At 62.9% G+C, this 21,629-nt stretch overlaps 1 protein-coding gene across 8 annotated transcripts in view; it reads left to right on the plus strand.

The window, feature by feature from the left end:
* LOC100975124 (multiple epidermal growth factor-like domains protein 6) overlaps nt 1-21,629 on the plus strand; it is a 127,870-nt gene that overhangs the window by 73,074 nt on the left and 33,167 nt on the right. For 2 of the 8 annotated variants that reach the window (XM_063602265.1, XM_063602264.1), the window contains exons 1-2: nt 9,061-9,418; nt 16,253-16,375. In XM_063602265.1, the coding sequence (XP_063458335.1) occupies nt 9,253-9,418; nt 16,253-16,375 (289 nt within the window). In that variant the 5' untranslated portion in view covers nt 9,061-9,252. Of the gene's footprint in view, nt 1-9,046; nt 9,419-16,252; nt 16,376-21,629 lie in introns of those variants that run through there. The other 6 variants (XM_063602254.1, XM_034953733.3, XM_063602262.1 and 3 more) reach the window with 5 other exon arrangements.

The raw sequence follows: 21,629 nt of genomic DNA on the forward strand, positions 1-21,629 counted from the left end.
CCATGGGCCCTGGAGCCCAGGCCTGAACCTGGGCCTTCCGGTTGCAAAGCTGGGGCCACGTTCCTGTGGGTGGCTGAATCTGGGCCTCCCCAGGCCAACATTCTTCAGCTGGCTGTCTTCCCAGTGCAGCGGGAAACCCGGCTGCAAAGTGTGTTCCTTCCAGGCAGGATGGCAGCATTTCCGACAGGGCGTCTGTGGTCAGAGGCCTGCTCCGTCCGAGGCGCTGTGAGTGAAAAGCTTTCATTTCCGACTCTAATGAGCAGACCCTGGCAGGCACGTTCTCAGTTAAGGCCAAGCCGGGAAAATAATAGCCTTCAGCGTCAGCGGTGAGAGCCAGCCCAGCAACAGAAAGACAAGAGGCTTTCTCTGACTGCCCAGAACCAGGACGCTGGGGCAGTTTCCTGGAGGACACCCCGAGCTGGGCAGCCTGCAGGCATCTGTGGCTGTGCTCCAGATAAACACGGAGGGCTGAAGGGCTGGTGGGTTTAGGCAGCAGCCCAGAAGGCCTGGGTTTGGATCCCAGCCTCGATGCTGGACAGGTGCGACCCTGGGGGCCTGCATAACTCTCGGAGCCTGCAGTCCTCAGACTTGGAGCTTGGGGAGGCTCAGTGGACACCTTCACATGGCAAAGCTCAGCGCACCCTGGGACCCTGGCCTGGCCCGGGAGCCATCTGTTGGGAAGATAAGCCTGGGCCTGGGAAGGTGACCAGTGGATGCTTCAGGCAAGGCCTTGCCCTTGTCCTAGAAGCTTCTGTCACCAAGCCAAGGGCCTCCTGGGCTGGAGAAACCGAGGCGCCCAGGTAGCCACTTTTCTCCAGTCCTCCCGGAAGCCCCAGTGGCCCCAGCTTGGTTTCCCAGGGGCTACTCATGAGGAGGTTGGGGCGATTGTGCCCCAGAGTCAGGGGCTGTGAACTCTCAGAACTGCGGATGCCTCGGGGGGGCAGGTGCCTCCTGCATGACCCGGGCCAAGTCACATTCCCCCTGTGCCTCCTAAGAGTGGAACCCACCATTCCCTCCTGGCAGGGCTGAGGTGCTGAGCCAGGCATGTGCAGGTGGGGCCGTGTTCCTAGGAAGGAGAGATCCCGCTGAGCCCCCTGAGCCTCCCCTTCTCCCGTCGTGTTCCCTCTACTTTTATCTCCCACAGCCACCCCGGCCCCTCCCCCATGCATCTCTGCTGGCCCCGCCTGGCCTTTCTGTCGGGGGGCCAGCCTCCTGATGGGAGGCCGCTGCTGCCTGTGTCCCCGGCCCCTGCTCATCTCTGGGCCTTGGGTCTGTAGTGACACTGCACCTTAGACCCCGTGCCCTGGGCCGCCTCCCCACCACGCCCCATCTCTTCCCCAGGGCACCCTTGATCACTGGATTCGGCCCAGGCCTTTCCCTGATCCTCTACCCCTCACCCCCTGGGATCCTACTGGGCTCTTGACCCCACTGAGGCCTGTTCATGTCCCTGAAAATGTCATGTCCAAAGGCCAGCTGAGTGCCACCTCCTCCAGGAAGCCTCCCGGATCACTCCTCTGAGTACAGTGTGAGACCTGGGGCATCCTCTTGCCTGTCTGCATTCTCCGCTCCCCTGGCAGCTCTGATGTCCCAGCGAGAGTCTGGGCCCCGGGGCGTGGGGCTGGCCTTGCCTGGGGGCTACATCCCCAGCGGGTGCTGTGTCAGCCCTCGAGGGCTCAGGTGCCCCCGGGCCTTGCACGGCTGGGTGGGAAAGAGCAACAGAGAACCCACAGACAGCGCGGACACACACACACACACACACACACACACACACACACACACGCACACACGCACACATGCTCTGCTGGCCGGCAGCAGAGCCTCACGGGGACAGACCAGGCCTCAGGCTCGCGGGGGCTGCTCTGGGAGTCTGATGCCTCCCTCAGAGCCAGGAGACAGGGCCACTCCATCCTGGGCTCACCTGGGGGCTGGTGTGTACAAGAGAAGGGGGCTCCCCTCTGTTTCTGCCTGGCCCCAGCCAGGGACAGCTGCAGTCAGGAATGGCAGCTGGGCTCACGGAAACAGCGGTGGTTTCAATTTTCCTTCCTTTGGCTTGGGCGAGGAGTGGAGACAGGGTAATGGGTTTACCATGAGGCTGACATTGGAACGGTTCGGGGAGGCCCCTGCCAGGCCCTGTGTGCTCTGAGGCCGGGTGGGGGCCCCCCTGCTCCTGATAGAAGCTCTGTGGTGGCAACAGTGGGAGAAGGGGTGCGAGGAACGTTGGGGAGGCCGTTCTGCTCTGTCTCCGCAGGGAGGCAGCTTGGACTGTGTGAGACCCCAGACCACAAATGGACCTCCTGCTCTGGCCTGGGCTCTGGAGGTCAACGGTTGGAAACCGCCAGGCAGATCCACGTGCCACTTGCAGGGGCGGGGTGGCATGGGATGGCTTTGGGGCTTAGGAGCCTTGAGCCCACGAAGGCAGATTAAAGAGAAGCTTGAGAGTGGCCTCCTTCTAGTACCTTCTGGGCCATGCTCTCTGCAGTGGGGGCCAGCAGGTGCACACTGACCACTGCCCTGTCCTTGCAGCCCTGTACCCCTTGCTGCTCTGGGTGGCTCCTTTCCCCCACTCCAAGCCTGGTCCCAGCCCCTCCCAGGCCACCCATCTCCACCCTCTCCCTGCATTAGCTGGGATGGTCTCCACCTGTGCATGGACTAGCACTTTTGCGGGGGACACGCCCTTACCTTCCGGTGTCCATGGCCCACCCCATCATCCCATCCAGACCCCAGGCCAGGTCCCCTTACCAATGCATGTGCCCAGGGCAGGGGTGGGATGAGAGGACCAAGAATCTCACAGTTGCTTTTAAATATCATGGCCGGAAGTGATGACTGTGCCCTCTGCTCATGTGGCCACACCCGCCTTCTCCCGCCTTCTGTGGGAGCGGGGAAGAGTGAGCTGCAGGTGTCCATGAGGGCAGAGCCCAGGGCCCGGTGCCCCCCGGCCACTCGTTCAGGGTCCATCTGCCCACCTAGGAGCACCCCTGGCCTGGCACACAGAGCACACACAGGTAGTTGTGGGCGGTGGTGATCACCGCTCCACCTGGGTGCCTGCTGGGCCTGTAACCTTCTCCCTGCAACATGGCCACCTCGGACAGGACTATGGGCCGTGGCTCCTGGTAGCTTCTCTGAGTGTCACTCCTTTCTCTCATACCCTTAACCCCCCACCACCAGCCAAGGGCTTAGCTCCTTCCCCCTGTTTCATGCCAGGTGCTGGGTCTGTGATGCCATCCCCAGGGGCCTGGCTAGGTGGGAGATTGCCCGCTGAGGAGGTAGACTGGGCTGGGCACTGGGCTGCCTGGGGCCTTGGCCCCCTTGGGCCCCACTGGTGGCCCCCTCACGCCATGCCTGAGCCCCTAGGAACCTGGGTGAAGGCAGCCCCCACTATGCCCACAGCCTCTCTGGCTCCCACACCCAGCCCAGCTTCGCCCAACACTAGCTCTGCATTCAGAGGCCAGGGCAGTGTGGACAGCCCGGCATCATCTCCCTCTCAGGGAGGTAGAAGCACGTGTCCAGGCGCCTGAGCCGCAAGGCCGGAGGGGGGCCTTGTGGAGCGGGTGTCGGAGGTGAGCACTGAGGGACAGACACACGCAGCAGTCGGAGGGTGTTGGCTGGATCTCGTCCACTTCCAGGCTCTGGTTTTGCCTGAAGTTCCGGAGTCAGGGCCCAGCCCCAAGGGGGAGCAGTGACATTTCGGGGTGGCACTGGCCCTCGATCTGGCCTGGGTCCTGGCAGGAGCCTGGTGGCCACCCAGCTTGGAGAGGGGAGAAGCTGGAGCCAGCCGCTGGGGGCTGGGAGAGCCTTCTGCTGACACACACACATTCCCAGGCACAGACGCCGGCTGCATTTCCACATCGGGAAAGCATTTCCCAAACAGCTTCCAGACCCCACAGCCTCCGGCCGGGACGTGCTTGGTGGCGGCAGTGAGTGGGGGAGGGGGTGTTGTGGGTGCAGCCTGGGCCTCAGAGGCGCTCTCTACCGGTGGGCTGCTGCCCCCCACGGCCACGCCCAGGCTCCTCCCTAGCCTAGCAGGAGGGACGGCCCAGAGCCCTCCGCACCCCAGAGCTTCAGCTGGGGCTCATTTATACTCCAGCTCTCCCAGGTTGTGGGGACCTGGACGGACGTCTCAGTTGGGTGGGGCGATGCCACTGTACCCCAGAGCCATGTCCTGCCTGTGGTGGGCACACACATCGTTGTTGCATAAAAAACTAAATGAATGAGCCAATGAAGGGGTGTTGTAGAGGAGGGTGGGCAGGGGTAGGGGGGTCCAGCCTAGGGTGGGCCGGCCAGCTGGGGAGGCTTTGCAGAGGTGACCTCTGAGTTGGTGTCTTTGAAGGATGCATCGGAGGTCATGGTCTGTTGGGCGGGAGGAAGGGTGAGTGTCTAGACTGCCAGGGAAGGCTCATTCAGGGAAGCCGAGGCCACCAGAGGACGGCCAGAGCCAGGGTGCGAAGCCGGAGCTGCCTAGAAACTCTTTGTCCAGGCCCCAGGGATGCCCCCTTGGAGAGTTGCAGCACTGAGCCCTGCCCGACAGTCTGCCTGGCGCCTGCCATGGCCTGGGGAGGGTGATGAGCAGGAGAGACCATGTGCCCAATTAGAGGGGTGCCTGTGGGTGCCCACCAGAGCCACTTCCCTGGAGGAACCCGAAGGAGGTGGCCCAGCGAGGACAGGATTTGGGGGAGAGTCAGACCTGGTTCCCCTGGGCTGCACTTCTCTTCCCTGCGTGACCCTGGGGAAGTCATTTCTCCTCTGGAAACTGGCTTAGTGAAACCCCAGGAGAATGTCCCAGGAGCCGTGGGCAGAAGGCAGGACCCAGGGCCGCTGGGGGGCCCCCACACTGGGGTTCCAGCTGGGCAGAATGAGGATTTAATCATGGTCTGTATGTGAGGGCAGAGGGGAGGTGGGCGGGTGGGCATGGGGCAGCAGATGAGGAGAAGAGGAGCAGAAGTGGGGGACTCCCGGCTACGGGATAGGAGGAGCCTGTGTAGGGCCAGGGTGGTCTGTGTGGGGGACCAGAGGGTTGGATGCAGCCTTCTGGAGAGGGGCAGCCTCCCTGCTGCCTGTCAGATGACGGTGTCTGATGCGAATGACCCTGAGGGTGAGATGGGGATGTGATACCAGGAGGCTCCCATAGCTCTTGGGGGTTTTGGGGCAGAAAAGACAATTTCCTTTGCCTGAACTTGTTGTCAGGAAGCTTCCCGAAGGCCTCGCTGCGCTGTGACAGCTGCTTCCTGGAGGCTCGCCCTGCTCTGTTGGCTGCCCTCCTCTGCCTGGATCCCATGGGCACCGTTGCGGTGACACACCTGGCCCTGGTTCTCCTTCCCGAGTCACGTGTCTCATTGCTTCAGGGCCCCTGAGCTAGTCTCATTCAGGCCTCTGCCCATGCACAGATGAGGAAACTGAGGCCAGAGATGCCCCGGGACGTGGCCATGCCATACAGCCCCTCAGTGGGCCAGGAGCTGCCTCTGTGGCCCCAGTCCTGCACTGGGTACTGGGCACACGGGCTGTGGTAGCCCAGCCCTCACCCTGGATGGACGCGGGATTTGGAGTCCAGATGAATGGAATGGGTGATGGCAGCCCCAAGGGGAATGGAGGGGCTGGAGTGGTGGCCTCCAGATGGCTCTGGCGGGGTGCTGAGGTGGGGGTATGGAGGTGATGGCTATCAAGGGAGAGGGCCAGGGCTCAGGTCTCAGGTCTCAGGCCAGGGGGCTGGCTTCCAGGATGCCTCCGGAGCATGGCTGTGTCCACCATGGCTTAGGAGGTGGACAGTTCCCAGGACGTCCCCCGCCCTCTGGGAATCAGCTCTGGACACTGTCTTTGCCATGGGTCTCTGCATGGCCTTGGGGTGTCTGCTGGAGCAAAGGGCCGGGAAGGGGCATGGTCAGGCCTCCAGACTCGGCCTCCCACTCCCACGTTTGTTGACTTTTATGGATCCTCAATCAAGCGCCTTTCCCACAGGAGGGAGGTGCTAGTGTTACAGATGGGGAAACTGAGGCACAGAGCGTTTTCCCCAGCTTGCCTGGGGCCTCAGTTCTTACTAGCAAAGCTGGGGCTGTCCAACAGAAACAGAATGTGAGCCACACACGCAAGCCATACATGCTGTCTCACAGTTTCTCAGGGCCACGTCGGAAAAGCAAAAACAAATAGGTGAAATTGATTTTAATAGTATATTTTATTTAACATAATAGGTGCAAATATGATCCTTGTCAGCATGCAGTCCATATAAAAATGGCTCACTGGGTAGTTCTATTCTTTCTTGCTAAGAACATACTGACTGAGAAGGTGACATGTGTGATGCTAGCACGCAGGTCCACTGGGACAAGCCACGGTGCATGGCTCGGTGGCCTTTGGGGCTTGTGGGCTCCAGCTGGCCGTAGACTCCGGGTGCCTGACCTTCCCTGCTTGGGGCCTCGCGCAGCGGCTCCTGGGCTCCTCCCTCCTCCTCAAGACAGCACAAGGCAGGAGCCCTTTCCCAGGGTGGGCAAGACTTGGGGGACAGCATGGGATCCTGAGGGTGTGACTGGTGCCTCCCGCTTCCTGTGGGCTTCTTCCTCCTCCCAAGACCCTGGACCCTGGAGGGTGTCAGAGTGGGGCCTGCCTGAGCTGGGAGACAGCATCCCTTCAAGGGCCTCTTGAGGGACCTTCCCCAGATGGGGTGCTGATGGAGGACCCCAGCCCCGTCGCCTGTTGGTGAGGGTGACTGGAGTCGGAGGTGCAGGGATTCTGTTGCCCAGGCTCCCGCCGAGTACTGGGCCCCGTCCTGTAGCAGGCGGAGAGGGACAGAGACCAGGGAGAGCTCGCTCACAGGGTGGCCGGCCGTGCACCTCCCGGAGGATGGATGCTGCCTCCGCAGCCTGTGCCCTTGCAGGCCTGGCCTCTGGTGTCTTCCCCTGCACCCCTCTCAAGCCTGGCCCCTACCTCCATGGAAACTGCTGGGCTGAGGCCCTGTTGGGCTGTGGCTGCGGAGGGCGGGACCCTCGAGCTTCTGTTGGCACTAACTGGTGAGTTGTTGGCAATGAGTTGCACATTACGGTCATAAATGATGTTGCCCTGCATGGAAGGTGCCTTCAAACAGACCTGTCAGCCTGTCTATCCGTGAGATTTACAGAGGCTCCTCACGGCAAGGGCTCAGAGGCTGATGGGAGGGGCTCCCCAGGAGGCCCCGCAGACAGGCAGGGCCCAGGCAGGCCCGTTTCTGCAGAGTGTTGGGGGCCAAGGGGGCGGGCTGGCCTCTGGATGGCAGACAGGACGGGGCAAGGTGAGACAGGCTGGGACTGGGTGGGGCCTCTTCTTTCCCACGTGCTCAAGGATGGCCCCTCAGCCCTTGCTCCCAGGTGCCCTGGATCAGCAGAGACTGCTCTCTGCCACATCTTAGCACTGGGCAGGCTTCTGAGGGGTGGGTCTCGGCCAGCAGGTGGGCCCCTGGCTGTAGTGGAGAGTGGAGAGAAGGTGGAGGCTCTGCCGTGATGGGCCGCCTGCTTCCCTGAGTTGCTGGGGCTGGAGTTCTGCTCAATTGAATTTGACCTGAGGACAGCATCTTAGTCTGTCTGGGCCTCAGTTTCCTCACCTCTAAAATGGGGACAGTAGCCCTCCCCTGCAGGGAATGGTGAGGATGGCACTGCATCCCCAGACCCCAGGGCCTGGCACAGCGGCCACAGCTGAGGTTGGCAGTCCTTCTTCCCCACAGCTCTACCCGTGGCTATGCTCCTGACCTAGGCTTGCCCACATACAGGGCCTGCTGGCCCAGGGAGCATGCACCCTCCTCCTTCCTGACAGCTGGAAGGTATCCCCAAGCTTTCTGTCTCTGCAGTGGCCCCAGTCATGTGGCTTTGTGCCCAACGCTCACCTATTGTCCTCTGAGAGGAGACACAGGCTGCATCTCTGGGAACAGGCTGAGCTCCAGGGACACTTCCACTGCATTTCGGAGGGAGATTTTCGGGCCTTCCTGGAAAGGCCGGGAACAGTGTGGGCGGGTGCCCAGTCCTTCTGTGGACCCCCACCGCCAGTGCTGGAGGTGGTGCTGGGCTGGTCCCAGGCAGGGATCACTGCTGAGGGTCACTGAGCACCACAGCTTGCTGGTCACAGCTCTTCCATCTCCATGGAGGCTAGGAGTGGGAGCCCAGTGACCCCCGACCAAGGATAGGTGCGAGAAGGGGCTCAGAGAGGATGGGGGGCTCTGGGGACTCTGATCCAAGCCGGAATCACAGCCCTGGCTCTCCTGCAGAGGTTAAGTGCTTGACGAGGCTCTAATCTGTGGTTCCTTCTGCTGCCGACCCTGGGAGGACTGCCTCCCCCGGGCTATGCCCTCGAGGAGCGTGGGGACCCAGGGCTCTGGGGTTGGAAGCACCTCCATGGCCTTTGCAGCCTGACACCTGGGCACTGCTGGCCACCCTGCAGGCAAGTTCTCCCTGCTCTCTGTCCGTCACCACCTGCTGCAGGGATGGCAGCTTTCCCTTGCCCAGGCTCCCTCCAAGTATGGGGTCCTGGGCCAGGGGAGGACAGGACAGTGCAGGCACTGGACGTGGGGACTGGGGGTGTCTCAGCCCGTGTTTCCACATCGGTGCTGCAGCTTCAAACCAGTTCCCCATCTTCCTCACCCTTGTCAGAGTTCAGCCCCACCAGCCGCCTCTGCAGGCCCCCCTCCCCCGCCCCGCGGCCCCCCTCCCCCGCCCCGCGGCCTCCCTCCCCCGCCCCGCGGCCCGGCCAGGATGGCTCCCTTTGCTGCTTTGGCTTCTTTTCCGTGTTGGCTCCAAGAACACACATGTTTGTGCATGTGTGTGCCTGTGCGTATGTCCTGCGTGTCTGTGTACCTCCTGTGTGCATGTTGGCACACGTGAGTCTGTGTGCCTGTGTCTGTGGGTCACATGTGGATGTCTGCGTTTGTGCCTAGGTCCCTATCTGCGTCCGGGTCCGGGAGCGCGCACTCTGGAATGCGCGGGGCGGGCGGGCCGGCGCGGCCCCCTGGGGGAGGCGGGGCGGGGCTCGGGGCGGGGCCGGGGGTGGCTCCCTCGGGTGTCTGCGGACTTGGCCTTTACCTGCGGGGCGGAGGGAAAGCTGAGAACTTAAAGGCGAGGGGCGGGGCGCGCCCGGCCCAGAGCGGCTCCCGGGCGGCGCCGAGCGGAGCGGATCCCGGGGCTGGGATTGCGCGCCCGCCCGGAACCCAGAACCAGCCCGAGCCGCCTGCCCCGTGTCGCCCGGCCGCCGGCTTAGGGCGCAGCGCGGTTGGTCCTCGCCCCCTCCCGCCCGCCGGCCTACCAGGCCATGGGGGCGTCCCGGGACCGCGGGCTGGCCGCGCTCTGGTGCCTTGGGCTCCTGGGGGGCCTGGCGCGCGTCGCGGGCACGCACTACCGCTACCTCTGGAGGGGCTGCTACCCATGTCACCTGGGCCAGGCCGGCTACCCCGTGAGCGCCGGTGACCAGAGGCCAGGTGGGCGCCGGGCGAGCCTGGGCAGGGCGGGCGGGGCCAGGGCGCTCCCCGGCGCGCTCCCTTTGTTTCCTCTTTTTAAAGTTTGCGCCAGGGCGCTGCCAGCTAGGCTGGAGGGAGCAGGGCGAGGCAGTGCCCGGCAGGCGCGCCTGCTTCTGGGACAGGGTCCGTGGGCGCTGAGGAGTCGGTCACCCCCGTCCCCTCTCAGGGCTGTCGGCAGAGGCTACTAACAGCCAGGTCCCTTGACCGGAGGAAAGAAAAACATCCCCTGACTTTGTCTGTGGGAGCAGGGTTCCCCGCTCCCCATGGCACTGGCGACTCTGCGGGTCAAGTGAAAAGGCAGGCTGGAGAGAAAGGCCCTTTGAGACCCCCGGAGCTGAGTCTCCGGGGTCCCCAGAGCTCAGCCCCTTTGGGGTCCTGTCTGGATGTGGCAGGTGCCGTTCTTCCTGGAGCCCCACAGGCATGGGCAGCTGAGCACCCTGGTGGCCTGGGAAGCAGGTTACAGCCCTGCTCTCGTTCCGTCCTGCCTCTCTCTGCAGCTGGGATCTGGCGCCTGCACTAGGCCCGCCTCCCTCCAGGTGGTTGCTTTGAACTCCCTGGGATCCACAGAGCTTGGAGCTGGGCACCCTCGGGAATTGGAGGAGGGGGTGGAATTGGAGGAGGGGGTGTGGGGTTTGTGGCTCCCAGTGAGTCGTCAGCCGCATCACCCGGGGGTAGGCAGTGGCTGGCGGGGGGCCCTGAAATGGCTCCTTAGAGACGTCACCCCTCCTTAGCTGTTTCGAGTGCCAGGCCGAGCTTCTGCCTCTCTCCTGCGTGAAGGACTAAGCACCACGCCCTCAGTGTGGCAAAGGCTTCCTTCATTCCCTGGCTTGGTCACTTGGCCTAGGGCGGCCCAGGCTCCATCTTCACTGGGTAGGCAGCCTTCCGGCTGGGCGGCTCAGCCAAGGCCAGGTCCACCCACAGTGCCACTAAATGCCTTGCGACTGCGAAGCATCCAAGGCCTCTGGCTGGGTGTCGCTGGGCGCTCGGGAGCTGGGAGCCCCTGTCCTGGTCTAAAGCGTGCTCCAGCTTTTGGGGGAGAGAGGAGAAAGGCCCATAGGTAATGATGTGTGCTCCCTGGGGGTGAGGACCCCGTGGCAAGTGTGGGGACAAAGCAGGGCTTGGAACTTGATAACTGCCCTGAGCGGAGCTTTCTGGCAGGGGCCTAGAGCCCTCCAAGTTTCCTATAAGTCCAGGTGGGCTTCGGAAGGGGCGCGTCGTGGGTGGTTTCTGCAGAGGCAGCTGGTTCGAGGCAGCCCAGCCATGCCTGTCCACCTGCCTGTGTAGTCCTGGGCTGGGAGCTGTAGGATGTGGGTGGTGGTCGCTGGGGGCCCCATGGGCTCCCTGAGGCTCCTCCACCTCCCAGCCTGGTAGACACTGCAGGTCTCGCCGGGCTCCCGGTGAACCAGCCCGTGTTGGCACAGCCGTGTCGCCGTGTGCCAGTGTGCTGACGGTTCTGTTGTGAGGCTGCCAAAGTCCATAGTCTCATATCTAGCTGAGGGCAGCAGCAGGATCCTGGCCCAGCTGTTCCTTAAAATAGCCGCTCTCTGAGCCCACTCGTCTCTCACCAGATGGCTCCCCCCAGGTTCATGTCGCAGCTGTCTGGGGCCTCTCTGGCCTGCCCCCTGCCCCGTGTGGGGCTTGGCCTGGGGCTGGACAGGGACAGTGGATTTGCCTCCAGGGTGGGCCGTTGTCCCTGGAATGAGCAGGTTTTGTCGCCTGACTCATAGGGGCCTCCAAGCTCCTTTCGGCCTTTGCTGGGGCCCCGCTAACCTCAGGCTCAGGCCCCCACACTGGCCTCTGAGTCTCGGGGGCCAGTGCTTCCTGGGGGCCCTGGTCCCACTACAGGGCTCAGTGGGCAGCATGGTCTGTGTGTAGGCGGCACGGGATGGTCCTGGATCACAGGTCTGCAAAGGAGGGAACCCAGGGAGCAAGCTTCTGCAGGGCACGCGGCTCCCGTGAACCTGGCTGTGTGACCAGCCCCACAGAGGCACAGGAGTCGGGGGGCCGGTCTGGCAGAGCTGGCACTGGGAGCCCCGATTTCCAGCCCAGATGGTCCGAGCGTCTGTGACTCCTGAGACGACAGTGGTGTCTTCTGCAGTTGTGCCCCGTGGGTGCGGTAACAAATAACCACATACTCAGCACTTAGGACAGCACGGATTTATTACCTGACAGTCCTGCGAGGCCCAGTCCAAAGTGGGCTAAAATCAAGGCGTGGGCAGGGCTGTGCTCCTTCTGGAGGCTCTAGGGGAGAGTCTGTCTCTTGCCCCTTTCAGCTTTATAGAGGCCGCCTGCATTCCTGGTCTTGTGGCCCCTCCTCCATCCTCAAAGCCTATAGCACAGCACCTGCCAATCCCTGCCTCCCTCCGACCTCTGCTTCCACGCTCACATCTCCTCCTCCCTGCCCTCTGACCCTCCTGCCTCCCTCTTATAAGGACCCTGTGATCATGTTGGGCCCACCTGGATATGCCAGGATAACCTCCCATCCAGATCCTCAATTCAGTCCCATCTGCAAAGGTAGGTCCCTCTGCCATATGAGGGTCTGGGGATGAGGATGTGGACATTTCTGGGGGACATTCGTTACTCAGCTGACCACGTTGTCCTGAAAGGCCACTGCACCTACGGCTCTTCAGATCACAGCCGCAGCCAGGGTCACCGGCTCAGCACCTGCGGGGTCCTTGGAGCCGTCTGAGAACAGCTCAGCCCTGCCATCACATGGGGTGCCTTGGGAGTGGGGCAGAGAGGGTTTAGGTGACGCATTCCTACCTTGCTTTCTGAGTGAAAATCATTTCTATTAAGGGGATTTGCTCAGTTCAAAGGGGCTGAGATCTCAGAGTGGAGGGGACCCCAGCAGGAGGTTGTCTGGCCCAGTGCCTGTCCCTGTAGGCCTCTGTCGTCCAAGTGGGAGGCCCCAAATCCTTCACCCTTGAGCTGGCTCGCTGTGTCCAGAAGCTGATCCTGGCTGACAGCAAATAGCAGGCACCGGAAGCCTGGGTGCGCTTCAGCACCCCCACCCAGGCCCTGTCTCTCCCACCACAGCCCCCTGCCACTGCCAGATGGTGCAGCTGGGGTGAGAAGGGCTTGGCCTAGCCGACCTGGGCCTGTGCATTTTCAGAGGGAGCGTGGAATTTCTGGAGGGACTAGTGGCTGAGAGAGGCGGGGCCGAACCCGGCTGGGATGCTGGAGTCCCAGTGTTCCTGTCCACGTAGCAGGAGGACACTTACATCGTTACTTTTCAGAGACCCTCTCGGGGGTCTTGGATGGAGGGATCTGAGCTCAGGGGGAAAGGGTCTCCTTCCTGAGCCCTTCAGGTGGGTGCCACCCACACTGCCCTGCCCAGTGGGCATGAGTCTGCCCCCAGCTGACTCTCATTGGAGGGCACCAGGTCCCTCTGTCCCTCCAGCTTCTTTGGGGCGCTGTTGGGGGCCCGTTAACCCTTTGCTTTCCAGCGTCTTCCCGCAAACCATCCTGGCCTTTGTGAAGGTTGTGGTGGCAACTTCATGGTGCAGGTGGAGAGGGGCTCCTGGTCTCATTTGCAGCCCCCTCTGGGGGGCAGCCTCAGGGCTTAGGGACCCTCGGGGTCTCCCCAGAGTGGGTGTGTCTCGTGCCTCCAGTGGATGGCCCTGGAGGTCCCAGGCAGAGACCCTGGCCTCCTGGGGCTGTTCATGTCATCTCTGGGTTGCAGGCACATTCTCAGAGCGTGGATGGGCAGCAGGGTTTCCATAGGTGGCGGGCACAGCCTGGTGGGTGGGTACCATCCGTTGACTCAGGCTTGGAGACAGCTATGAAGAGCTTCTTGGTGTGTGCTGGCGCTGGCCGCTTGCACCTGTCAACAGTGCTCCGACGCCGGAGTTTTAGGATGGAGCCCGGAAGGTGGGCATTTTCACAGGGACCGTGGGTGGGAACTGGAGGGTGGTGGGAAGGCCTTGGTGGTCACAGCCGACCGTGGACCTGGCGATTGTTAAGCAGAATTAGGGAGACCTTGGCTCTGTGCAGCCCCTGGAAGCGAGGGATGAGGCCAGCCATGTTTCCCACACGGTCGAGGACTTGTCTTTTGAAATCATAATATTTTCTCCCAGAGAGGCCAAGCCCAGTGGGAGTCTGCTGGTGGCATTTTCAGCTAAATGTTGCCTTCCCTCTCAAGGCAAGGTCAGCAGGCGGGGCCTCCGTTGTCACCCTGGCCAGAGGGCCCCAGATGCTCGGCTCATAGCTTTTGGAAGAGCACCTGTGTGTCTTTCTCCCCGTGGTGACTCTTTGGCAGCTCTCAGCAGCCCCTCCCTCCCTTCAGATCTGTGAATCCGGCTGCGGGGTGGGTGAGGTTGTCAGATAAAAGGTGTCACCTGGGCTGGGCATGGTGGCTCATGCCTGTAATCTCGGCACTTTGGGAGGCCAAGGCGGGCGGATCACCTGAGGTCAGGAGTTTGAGACCAGCCTGGCCAACATGGCAAAACCCTATCTCTATTAAAAATACAAAAATTAGCCGGGCGTGGTGGCGGGTGCCTATAATCCCAGCTACTAAGGAGGCTGAGGCAGGGAGAACCGCTTGAACCCGGGAGGCGGAGGTTGCAATGAGCTGAGGTTGCACCATTGCACTCCAGCCTGGGCGACAGAGCGAGACTGTCTCAAAAAAAAAAAAACAAAAAATAGGTGTCACCTGGCCTGAGTAGCAGGCGTGGACTGCGGTGACTGGGGCAATGCCCATGTCTGCCCTGGCCTGGGTACCGGGCTCTTGCCCTCCTCTCCTGGCACCTCCTGTAGTTGGTCTGTGTTGTCCATGTGGCCCGTGTGGTCTCTCCCTCATGTTAGCCTTGGCCTCTCTGGCCGGGGCACTACTGGCACTTCCAAAGCTTCCACCATGCCCAGAGGCCCCGGACCCCTAGGAGAGTCCTCCTGGAGTGCTTCTGGAAGTCTCTCTGGTGGGGGTCATGGCGTGTTCTCTGGGCAGTGCTGAGGCTGCACAGCTCCGTCTGTCCCCACCACTGGCTTCTCCTCTGAGAGCCCCTGTGTGCCGGGTGCTCTGGCCAGCTGGCAGGGGCCCAGCAGCTGCAGGGCTTCTGACCCAGGTTAGCCCAGGGGCCGCACACACAGGTGTCCAGGAAGCCTGTGGCCTCCTGCCTGTCTGCTCTGTTCTGTTTGCCTCGATCGCTGCCTGGATTCCCCTGAGGCCCAGCTTGGCGACGTGGGCCTGGAGGGTGGCATGAGAGGCTGGGCAGCCCGAAGCCATCTCCACATCTGTGCTTTCCCGCTGAGTTCCTGCAGAGGGTGGTGATGGGCCTGGGTGCAGCCCCCTGGGTCTCCAGCCCTGGCAGGGTCTCAGGGGAAGGATGCCTGGAGCACCACCGGCTCTCAGCTCATGGTGCATCCCGGGGGTCCTGCTGGGCCTCTGGGCTTCCAGCCAGCACTTTCCCTGTGGCCTGTGCCACGAGGCTGGGGACAGGAGCAGGTAGGCCCAGGTGTCCTGTGATGGGAGGCGTCCTCTCAAAAGTGGACCTGCCCTTGGATCCCTCCCTGCTCTCTTCAGCCATGCTTGTTCAGGGGGCTTGGTAAGCAGTGGGAGGGACAAGGGTCCTGCGAGGTGTCTGTGGCCTTGGACTGCTGCTCTGCCCCCCTTGGCTGGTCCCCAGGCTGTGGAAGTCCAGGCAGTGCAGATGCGGGGAGAGGCCTCAGGACCAGGCTGCTCTCGACCCCTTCCTGCTCTCCTACTCCCCTCTACCGCCTTTGAGTGGGGCGTCAGCTAAGTCTGGAACCTGAGGACACGTGGTTCTCAACCAAGCTGGCCCTTGGGCAGGGAGGGTCTGATGGGGTCTGGGCTGCTCTGGGATGGCGGGTGGCACTTCATGGGGGAGGGCAGCGGCACAGTGAGGGCTTCTGCCCTGGGATGTGGTGGCCTTCTGGGTCCTTGCACGGGGAGCCTGTGGGTGTGGGGGGCCCAGGCTGACCCCAGCTGCATTGGTTTCCCAGGGCTGCTGGAACAAACACGGCAAACGGGGTGGCTACAAACAATAGAAGTTTCTTCTGTCACCATCTGGAGGCCAGGATTCTGAACCCAAGGTGTCCGCGGGGCCACGCTCCCTGTGAACCCGTAGAGAGGACCTTCCTGGCCTCTTCCTTCTGGCCGTCCTTAGCCCGTAGCCTCGTCACCACAATCTGCCTGGTCTCCACATGGCCCTCTCTGTGTGTCTCTTGTTGGGATAGGCGCACTGGATTTAGGGCTCACCCTCATCCGGAACAATCTCATCTCGAGCCTGAACTTAGGACAGCTGCAAAGACCCTGTTTCCAGACAAGGCCTCACTGGGAGTCTCCAGATGGCCATGAACTGCGGGGACACTCTTGAAGCCAGCATGCCCTCCCCTTTCTCAGGCTTCCCCCCCACAGCCTGGGCATGGCCGTCTCAAAAGCTGTCAGTTTCTCTTTTTGGGCTTGTGGGTCCTGGTGGAGCGGTTGACACCGCCCAGGAAGCACTTTGTGGATTTGGACTTAAGAAAACCGCGTGCGCTCCCGGTTCAGTCTTGAAAGGCGCTAGAGGCCCAGCCTGTCCTTGGAGCCCTCTGCTACTCCCCACCTTCTGGCCGGCCCTCAAGGCGGTGGCTCTTCCTTCTTGAGCAGGTGTCCAAGGTGGGAGCACAGACCCTGTCTCTTCTGCTCCGGCTCCGGCAGATGTGGGTGAGGGGCTCATGGGTGGTGCCCTCGAGGCACAGGAGGGACCTGGGTCTGGGCCCCCGGCACCTGGGGGGCTGTGTTGGCAAAGCAGGAAGGCGCAGGTGCCCAGCTGCTGATCCTTCCCCATTCCTGCTCAGATGTGGACGAATGCCGAACCCACAACGGTGGCTGCCAGCACCGGTGCGTGAACACCCCAGGCTCCTACCTCTGTGAGTGCAAGCCCGGCTTCCGGCTCCACACTGACAGCAGGACCTGCCTGGGTGAGTGTCGCCTGGAGACCCTGCCTGGGCTCCTGGCTTCGGCCATCCCTACCCTCTGGGGTGTGCCCAGGCCTGGCCTGAGAGGGTGGCTGTGGACATGGAGAGGCAGAGGCCGCTCTGGCGGTGGCTCCTTCCTGCGGAGCATGGCTCTATGGAATCCTGCCCGCACCTTGCCCCAGGCTCAGGCCGGTAAAAGGACTGAATGCCAAGTTGCCAGGTCCCCAGGACCCTGGCTGCAGACCCTCTGCAGCCACACTAAGCCCCGCTGTGATGCTGAGGCCCCTCCCAGTGGACAGGGGAGTGAGCCCGTGGGTGGAGATCCTATTAAAGATTCTCTACAACAGAAGCTGCCGTGGTTGATCAGCAGGGACCTGGCCTGGTTGTGATGTCCCCTACATTTGATTTGAGGGAGACCTAGGTCACTTGCTAGGTGGTGGGGGACGCTGGCCGAGGAGGCCTGGTCCAGGGCAGGGGCTGCATGAGGCCACCCTTCGCCTGCAGAGCCAGGCTTTGTGGGCCCAGGTAATCCCTGCCCAGCTTGGGGAGCCTGGAGGGTGTGGGCTGTGGCAGGTAGGGTAGGGGTGACGAAGAAGCGGGACCCTGTCCCTCAGCTTCCTCTGCGGGGTCTCTTGGCTATGGAATGGGCTGGAGGAGGTGTCGGGGACACGGACTGTGGCCGCAGGGAGGGAGGGTTAGAGGGAAGCAGGGGAGGTGCCAGGCCTCTAGGAACCGGCACAGGGCTGAGCAGGGGGCTGGAGCCCAGGAATGTGGGGTGAAGAGTAAGTAGCCAGTCAGCCACCCTTACCCTTCGGCACCCCTGCTCCTGGCTGGCTCTGGGCACAGGTGCCCCAAGCAAGGACGGGACTGACCCTCTTGCTGGCCTCTGTCTGGGCGGCATGGGGGGTCATTCTCTGGGTGATGGGCGTCAGGACGCCCCTTCTTTCTGCCTTGGAGGCCCGGAGCAGGGCCCAGGCCGGCTCTGAGCAGCCTCCCTCCCGGTCCTGCCTGTGATGTGGCAGAGCAGCTCGCCAGCCCTGGGGGCCCCCCCCGGCACACACTCACATGTCCCGGCCACCATGGGGATCCAGGCAGCCGCTCTGTAAAGTTTCCCTGGGTCTGAAAGTAGAAACAGATGCAGGAATGTTGTGATGTACTTCCGGACAACGGAGACGGGGGTGCGGCCCCAGCCCGCTGCCCTGCGGGGGCTTCTGGGAGCCTGGGGCACTTTAGCCTTGCACCCCCTGGTCCCCTCAGGCCCCCTGGAAGAGGCAGCTCTTGGGGGCCCGTCCTTTTCTCGACCCTCCTCTCAGGCAGGGTATTCCTTGTAGAAGGGCAGCCCAGGTGTCAGCCCAGTGGGGCCTCTCCTGGCCTCTAATCCCCTCTCCTGGCCTCCTACTGTGAGTGGGGGGGCCTTGGGACACTCACTCTCCTAGGCTTTGTTTCACCATCTGTGTGATGGTGACCTTCCCTGAAACCCTCAAAAGGGACAAGGACCACCCCACCCACCACAACCCACTGCCCACCCACCCATCACTCACCCGGCTGGAGTCTCCTCCTATAGCCGGGCCTTCTGGGATTTGCCTCCCAGTAGGCCGTCCTGGGGATGTCTGCACACTTGGGGCCCCAGAAGGCTTAATTTGCGGTGCTTGCCCATTTTAAAGGTCTTCTCCGGGCCAGATGCCAGGGCCCCTGGGCAGGGCCTGCACAGCCTGGCAGGAGGCTCCTGGGACCTCGGGGCCCCTCTGGCTGTCACCCCCTCAGGGTGTCCCCTGTGTGAGTGCTGGGCTCCCGGTGCCTCCACAGCCTTCTCCAGGGCTGGTGCCCGGCTCCTGGCCTCCTCGCCCCATGGAGGGCCCAGGTGAGACTCTCGCCTGTGTGCCAGCCTGTCACCTAAGTGCGTTCACCTACTCAGGGGTCTGCTGGAGGCAGAGCAGTGACCTCGGAGCGCACCTTCTCTTTCACTTGACTGAGGCTCCCAGCAAGGCCTTTATGCTGAAGCTTCAGGAAATACAGCCCCGGAGCTGTGATGTGTCTGTTTCGCCACAGAAGATGCTGGGGGTTTCACCCCCTGGGAACAGGTGGTGACCCTCGCTTTGGCAACAAGAGTGACTTGGGTCCCACTAGCCTTTGGCTAGTTGAGTTGGAGAAATGCCTTCCTCTCCCTGAAGTCCCTGGTGGTGGCCTGGCGACCCCTGGCCTGGGAACACGTGAGGACTAGCCCCATTCCTAGGCCACCCTGCCTGGGCACCATCCATACCCCCTTCCTGGCACTCTCTGGGGCATGTTGTCCCCCCTTGTCCCTTGCCCATGGTGGCCTCTGTGTGCGAGCTGTGGGTGGGGGATACCAGATGGCGAGTTCCTGGGAGCTGACGCCTGCAAGGGCGGGGCCGGTTCCTCGGTCTCCCAGGAGTTTCCAGGATAGGCATGGGTTTGTCAGCCTGGGCCCAGCGGGAGCTGCTCTCTGTGGGGGCCTGAAAAGCTTCTAGACCGGGGACGGAGTCCCCTGGGGGCCACCTCCCAGGCAAAGCCAGGCGTGTTTGTTTGAGGGGTGCCTCACCGTCTCAAGCCGCTTCTTGTTGCTGAGGGACCCGGCCAGGCTGTGGGCCTGAGACGCTGGCCTGGGATGCAGAGGGTGTTGGGGCATCTCAGCTCCTGGCCAAGGGCTGCCCTGTGGGGGGTCTCCTGCGGCAGCTCGGCCTGGGCCTGTTAGAGGGCACTGCCCACCCAGTCCGTTCCAGGCTGCCGGGACTCTGTGAGGGCTTGATGGGGATAGGGCTGGATTTCTGGCCCCTGGGGAGTTTGGGACCCTTCGCCCTCCACTGCCTTACCTTCCTGCCTCAGTGTGGGGGCATCTTCTGGTTCACACTGGCACCCTCTGCCCAGGCCTCGGTCCTCAGGAGTGGCCTCTCCCACCCCCATGGGCCAGTTGAGGGTGGGCTGCTCAGCGGGAACCCGGGGCTGCTCAGCTGGAACCTGGGGCTGCCGTGGAGCCCCTCCCCCAGGCCTGCCAGGGTCCTCCTGGCCGGGAGGGTGTCGTGACCCCTCCTGGGGCTTTGCAGGGGGACAAGGAACATGCCCCCACGGGCTTGAGGCTCTGCGGTTAGACTCCCCACTAGCAGCTTGGAGTGAGGCTTGCGGAGAGGCTGGTGGAGAAGCTGCCTAAAAATCCACCCTTCCTTCCCCAGCATGGGGCCAGAGCTCTCAGGGGGCTGACACCTCCAGGGCCCAGAGCAATCTGGGAAGGCCCCAGAGGAGGCTGCACCTGAGGGGGGCCTTAAAACACTCCAGAGGGGCCTTGAAACATACTTGAACTTGTCTCTGAGGCAGAGAGAGGGCAGGAAAGGTACAACCTCCACACCTCCCTGCCTTCTAGATGATCTTACGGAAATCAGACACCAAAAGGGTTCCCCTCTCAAAAGCGAGAATCTACAAGAAGGACTTTGCCAATGGCTCCCACACTGTGAGAGTGTGGGTCCCCGTTCCCCAGCCCTGCCCGCCCAGTGCTGGTGTGCCCCATTGCCCTGGCCACCCAGTCCTGGTGTGCCCCATTGCCCTGGCCGCCCAGTCCTGGTGTGCCCCATTGCCCTGGCCGCCCAGTCCTGGTGTGCCTCATTGCCCAGGGCGCCCGGTCTCTGGGGTGGGAAGAGCAGGGCCTAGTGAGGCCCGAGGGTGGGGCCAAGCCTGCTTCTCATTCTCAGCCCCTAAACCTGAGCCCGCCCTTGCCTTCCCCGGTGGTGTAGGGAGCAGTGGTCTGGCCCGAGTGTCTGGGGGCATCATTCTTGGTTTTCCGTGACACCCTGCAGAGTGCCAGCGTGCAACACTCAGAGAGGAGAGCAGCTCCCATGTGGTCTAACACTGCACTGGAGGCCTCCGCCTCTGTGTACCTGGGCTGCTCTGAGCCAGCACGATGCCCGCGCATGACCCCGGAGGCGGCCTGGCTGACTCTGGACCCTAGCCTTGGACATGGCTGTTCCCTCATGTGCCCTGGGTTGAGCAGCACTCCTGGGCCCTGTCTGAGGGCCACAGATGTCACTGGCTTTACCAGCAGAGGTCCCTCCAGATGAAACACGCTGTGCCACCCCAGGGAAGAGGTGGGCCCGCTGTCCTTCTCCCCTTCTCGGCCCATGCCCATCAGGCCTTTGGGATGGACACTGTTGGAGAGGGGACTCTGTTGTCACACCCTGGTGGCCTGGCCATCCCCTCCCTGTGTCCCCCAGAGTTGGATGGACTCATGTGCACACGGCTGGGGGTAGCCTCCCAGCCCTGCCTCCCCACCTGGCTCTGCCATGGGTGTGCTGTGTGCCCTGGGGCAGACTCTTCCCTACCCAGGCCTGGGTCTCCCCATCACAGCAGTGAGAGGCTGCATAGACCCCCTCCCCTGGCCCCTTGGTTCCTTCTTGGAGGGGAGGCCCGGCCCGGGAGGGGAGGCTGCTGGCAGGCCGTTGGCTTGTGCTGAAGGGCCAGGGCTGGCCGCCTTGCTGCCCTCTGACCGCCGCCTGGTGTGCTGGTGCCGGGCACTGCATAGGCAGTGGGTTGCTGCCCTGTCGATATAGACCAGGCCTGCCCTCCCGGGACTCTGGTGACAAGGCGCCTTCCTAAACGCTCTGGAGAAGCTGAACCCGTGTGATGCTCACGCAGCCCTGGGTCAGGGCCTCCCCCAGGAGGGCAGTTCGGAGCTGACGCTCAGCAGCGAGTAGGCGCGTGTGGCGGTGCAGGCACCGCGGGCATTGGGTGCCCATGGTGCGCCCTGTAGCTCCCACCTGGGAGTGCCCCCGTTGGCCCCCGCCGTCTGGCCTCCTTCATTCCATGTGTGTGGTCCAACTGCCGCCCGCCATTCCCTAAAGCACCCGGTGCCCCTGGTAGGCCAATAGGGCACTGCTAGCACTTGTCTATAGGGACCCACCTGTCACCTTGGCCCGTGGGTCTGGACCACTGCAGCCAAGCATGGGCCGAGCTGACCACCCAGAAAGGCGGGCGCTGGGCAGGATGATCTGGCCCTGGCCAGGGGTGGGGGCCTTGCTGGGGTGTGGGTTGTGGGGTCAGCTTAGCCTGGTCCATGGAAGGGGGGTGGCGGGCGTTTCCCTCCCTGCTCCATTTCTGGACGCCTGGTGGCCATGCTGAAGGGCCAGTGTTTGCCTGGTGCTCTGTGTTGTTGGGGTGACATCATGGGCTCAGACCCCTTGGCGTGTGGACGAGGACAGCTGCTCTCACAGGCTGTGAGTCACTAGTGCCCCTGTGCAACAAGGAGGCCCCA

Source organism: Pan paniscus, chromosome 1 (genome assembly GCF_029289425.2).
Source record: "Pan paniscus chromosome 1, NHGRI_mPanPan1-v2.0_pri, whole genome shotgun sequence".
NCBI classification, from domain to species: Eukaryota; Metazoa; Chordata; class Mammalia; order Primates; family Hominidae; genus Pan; species Pan paniscus.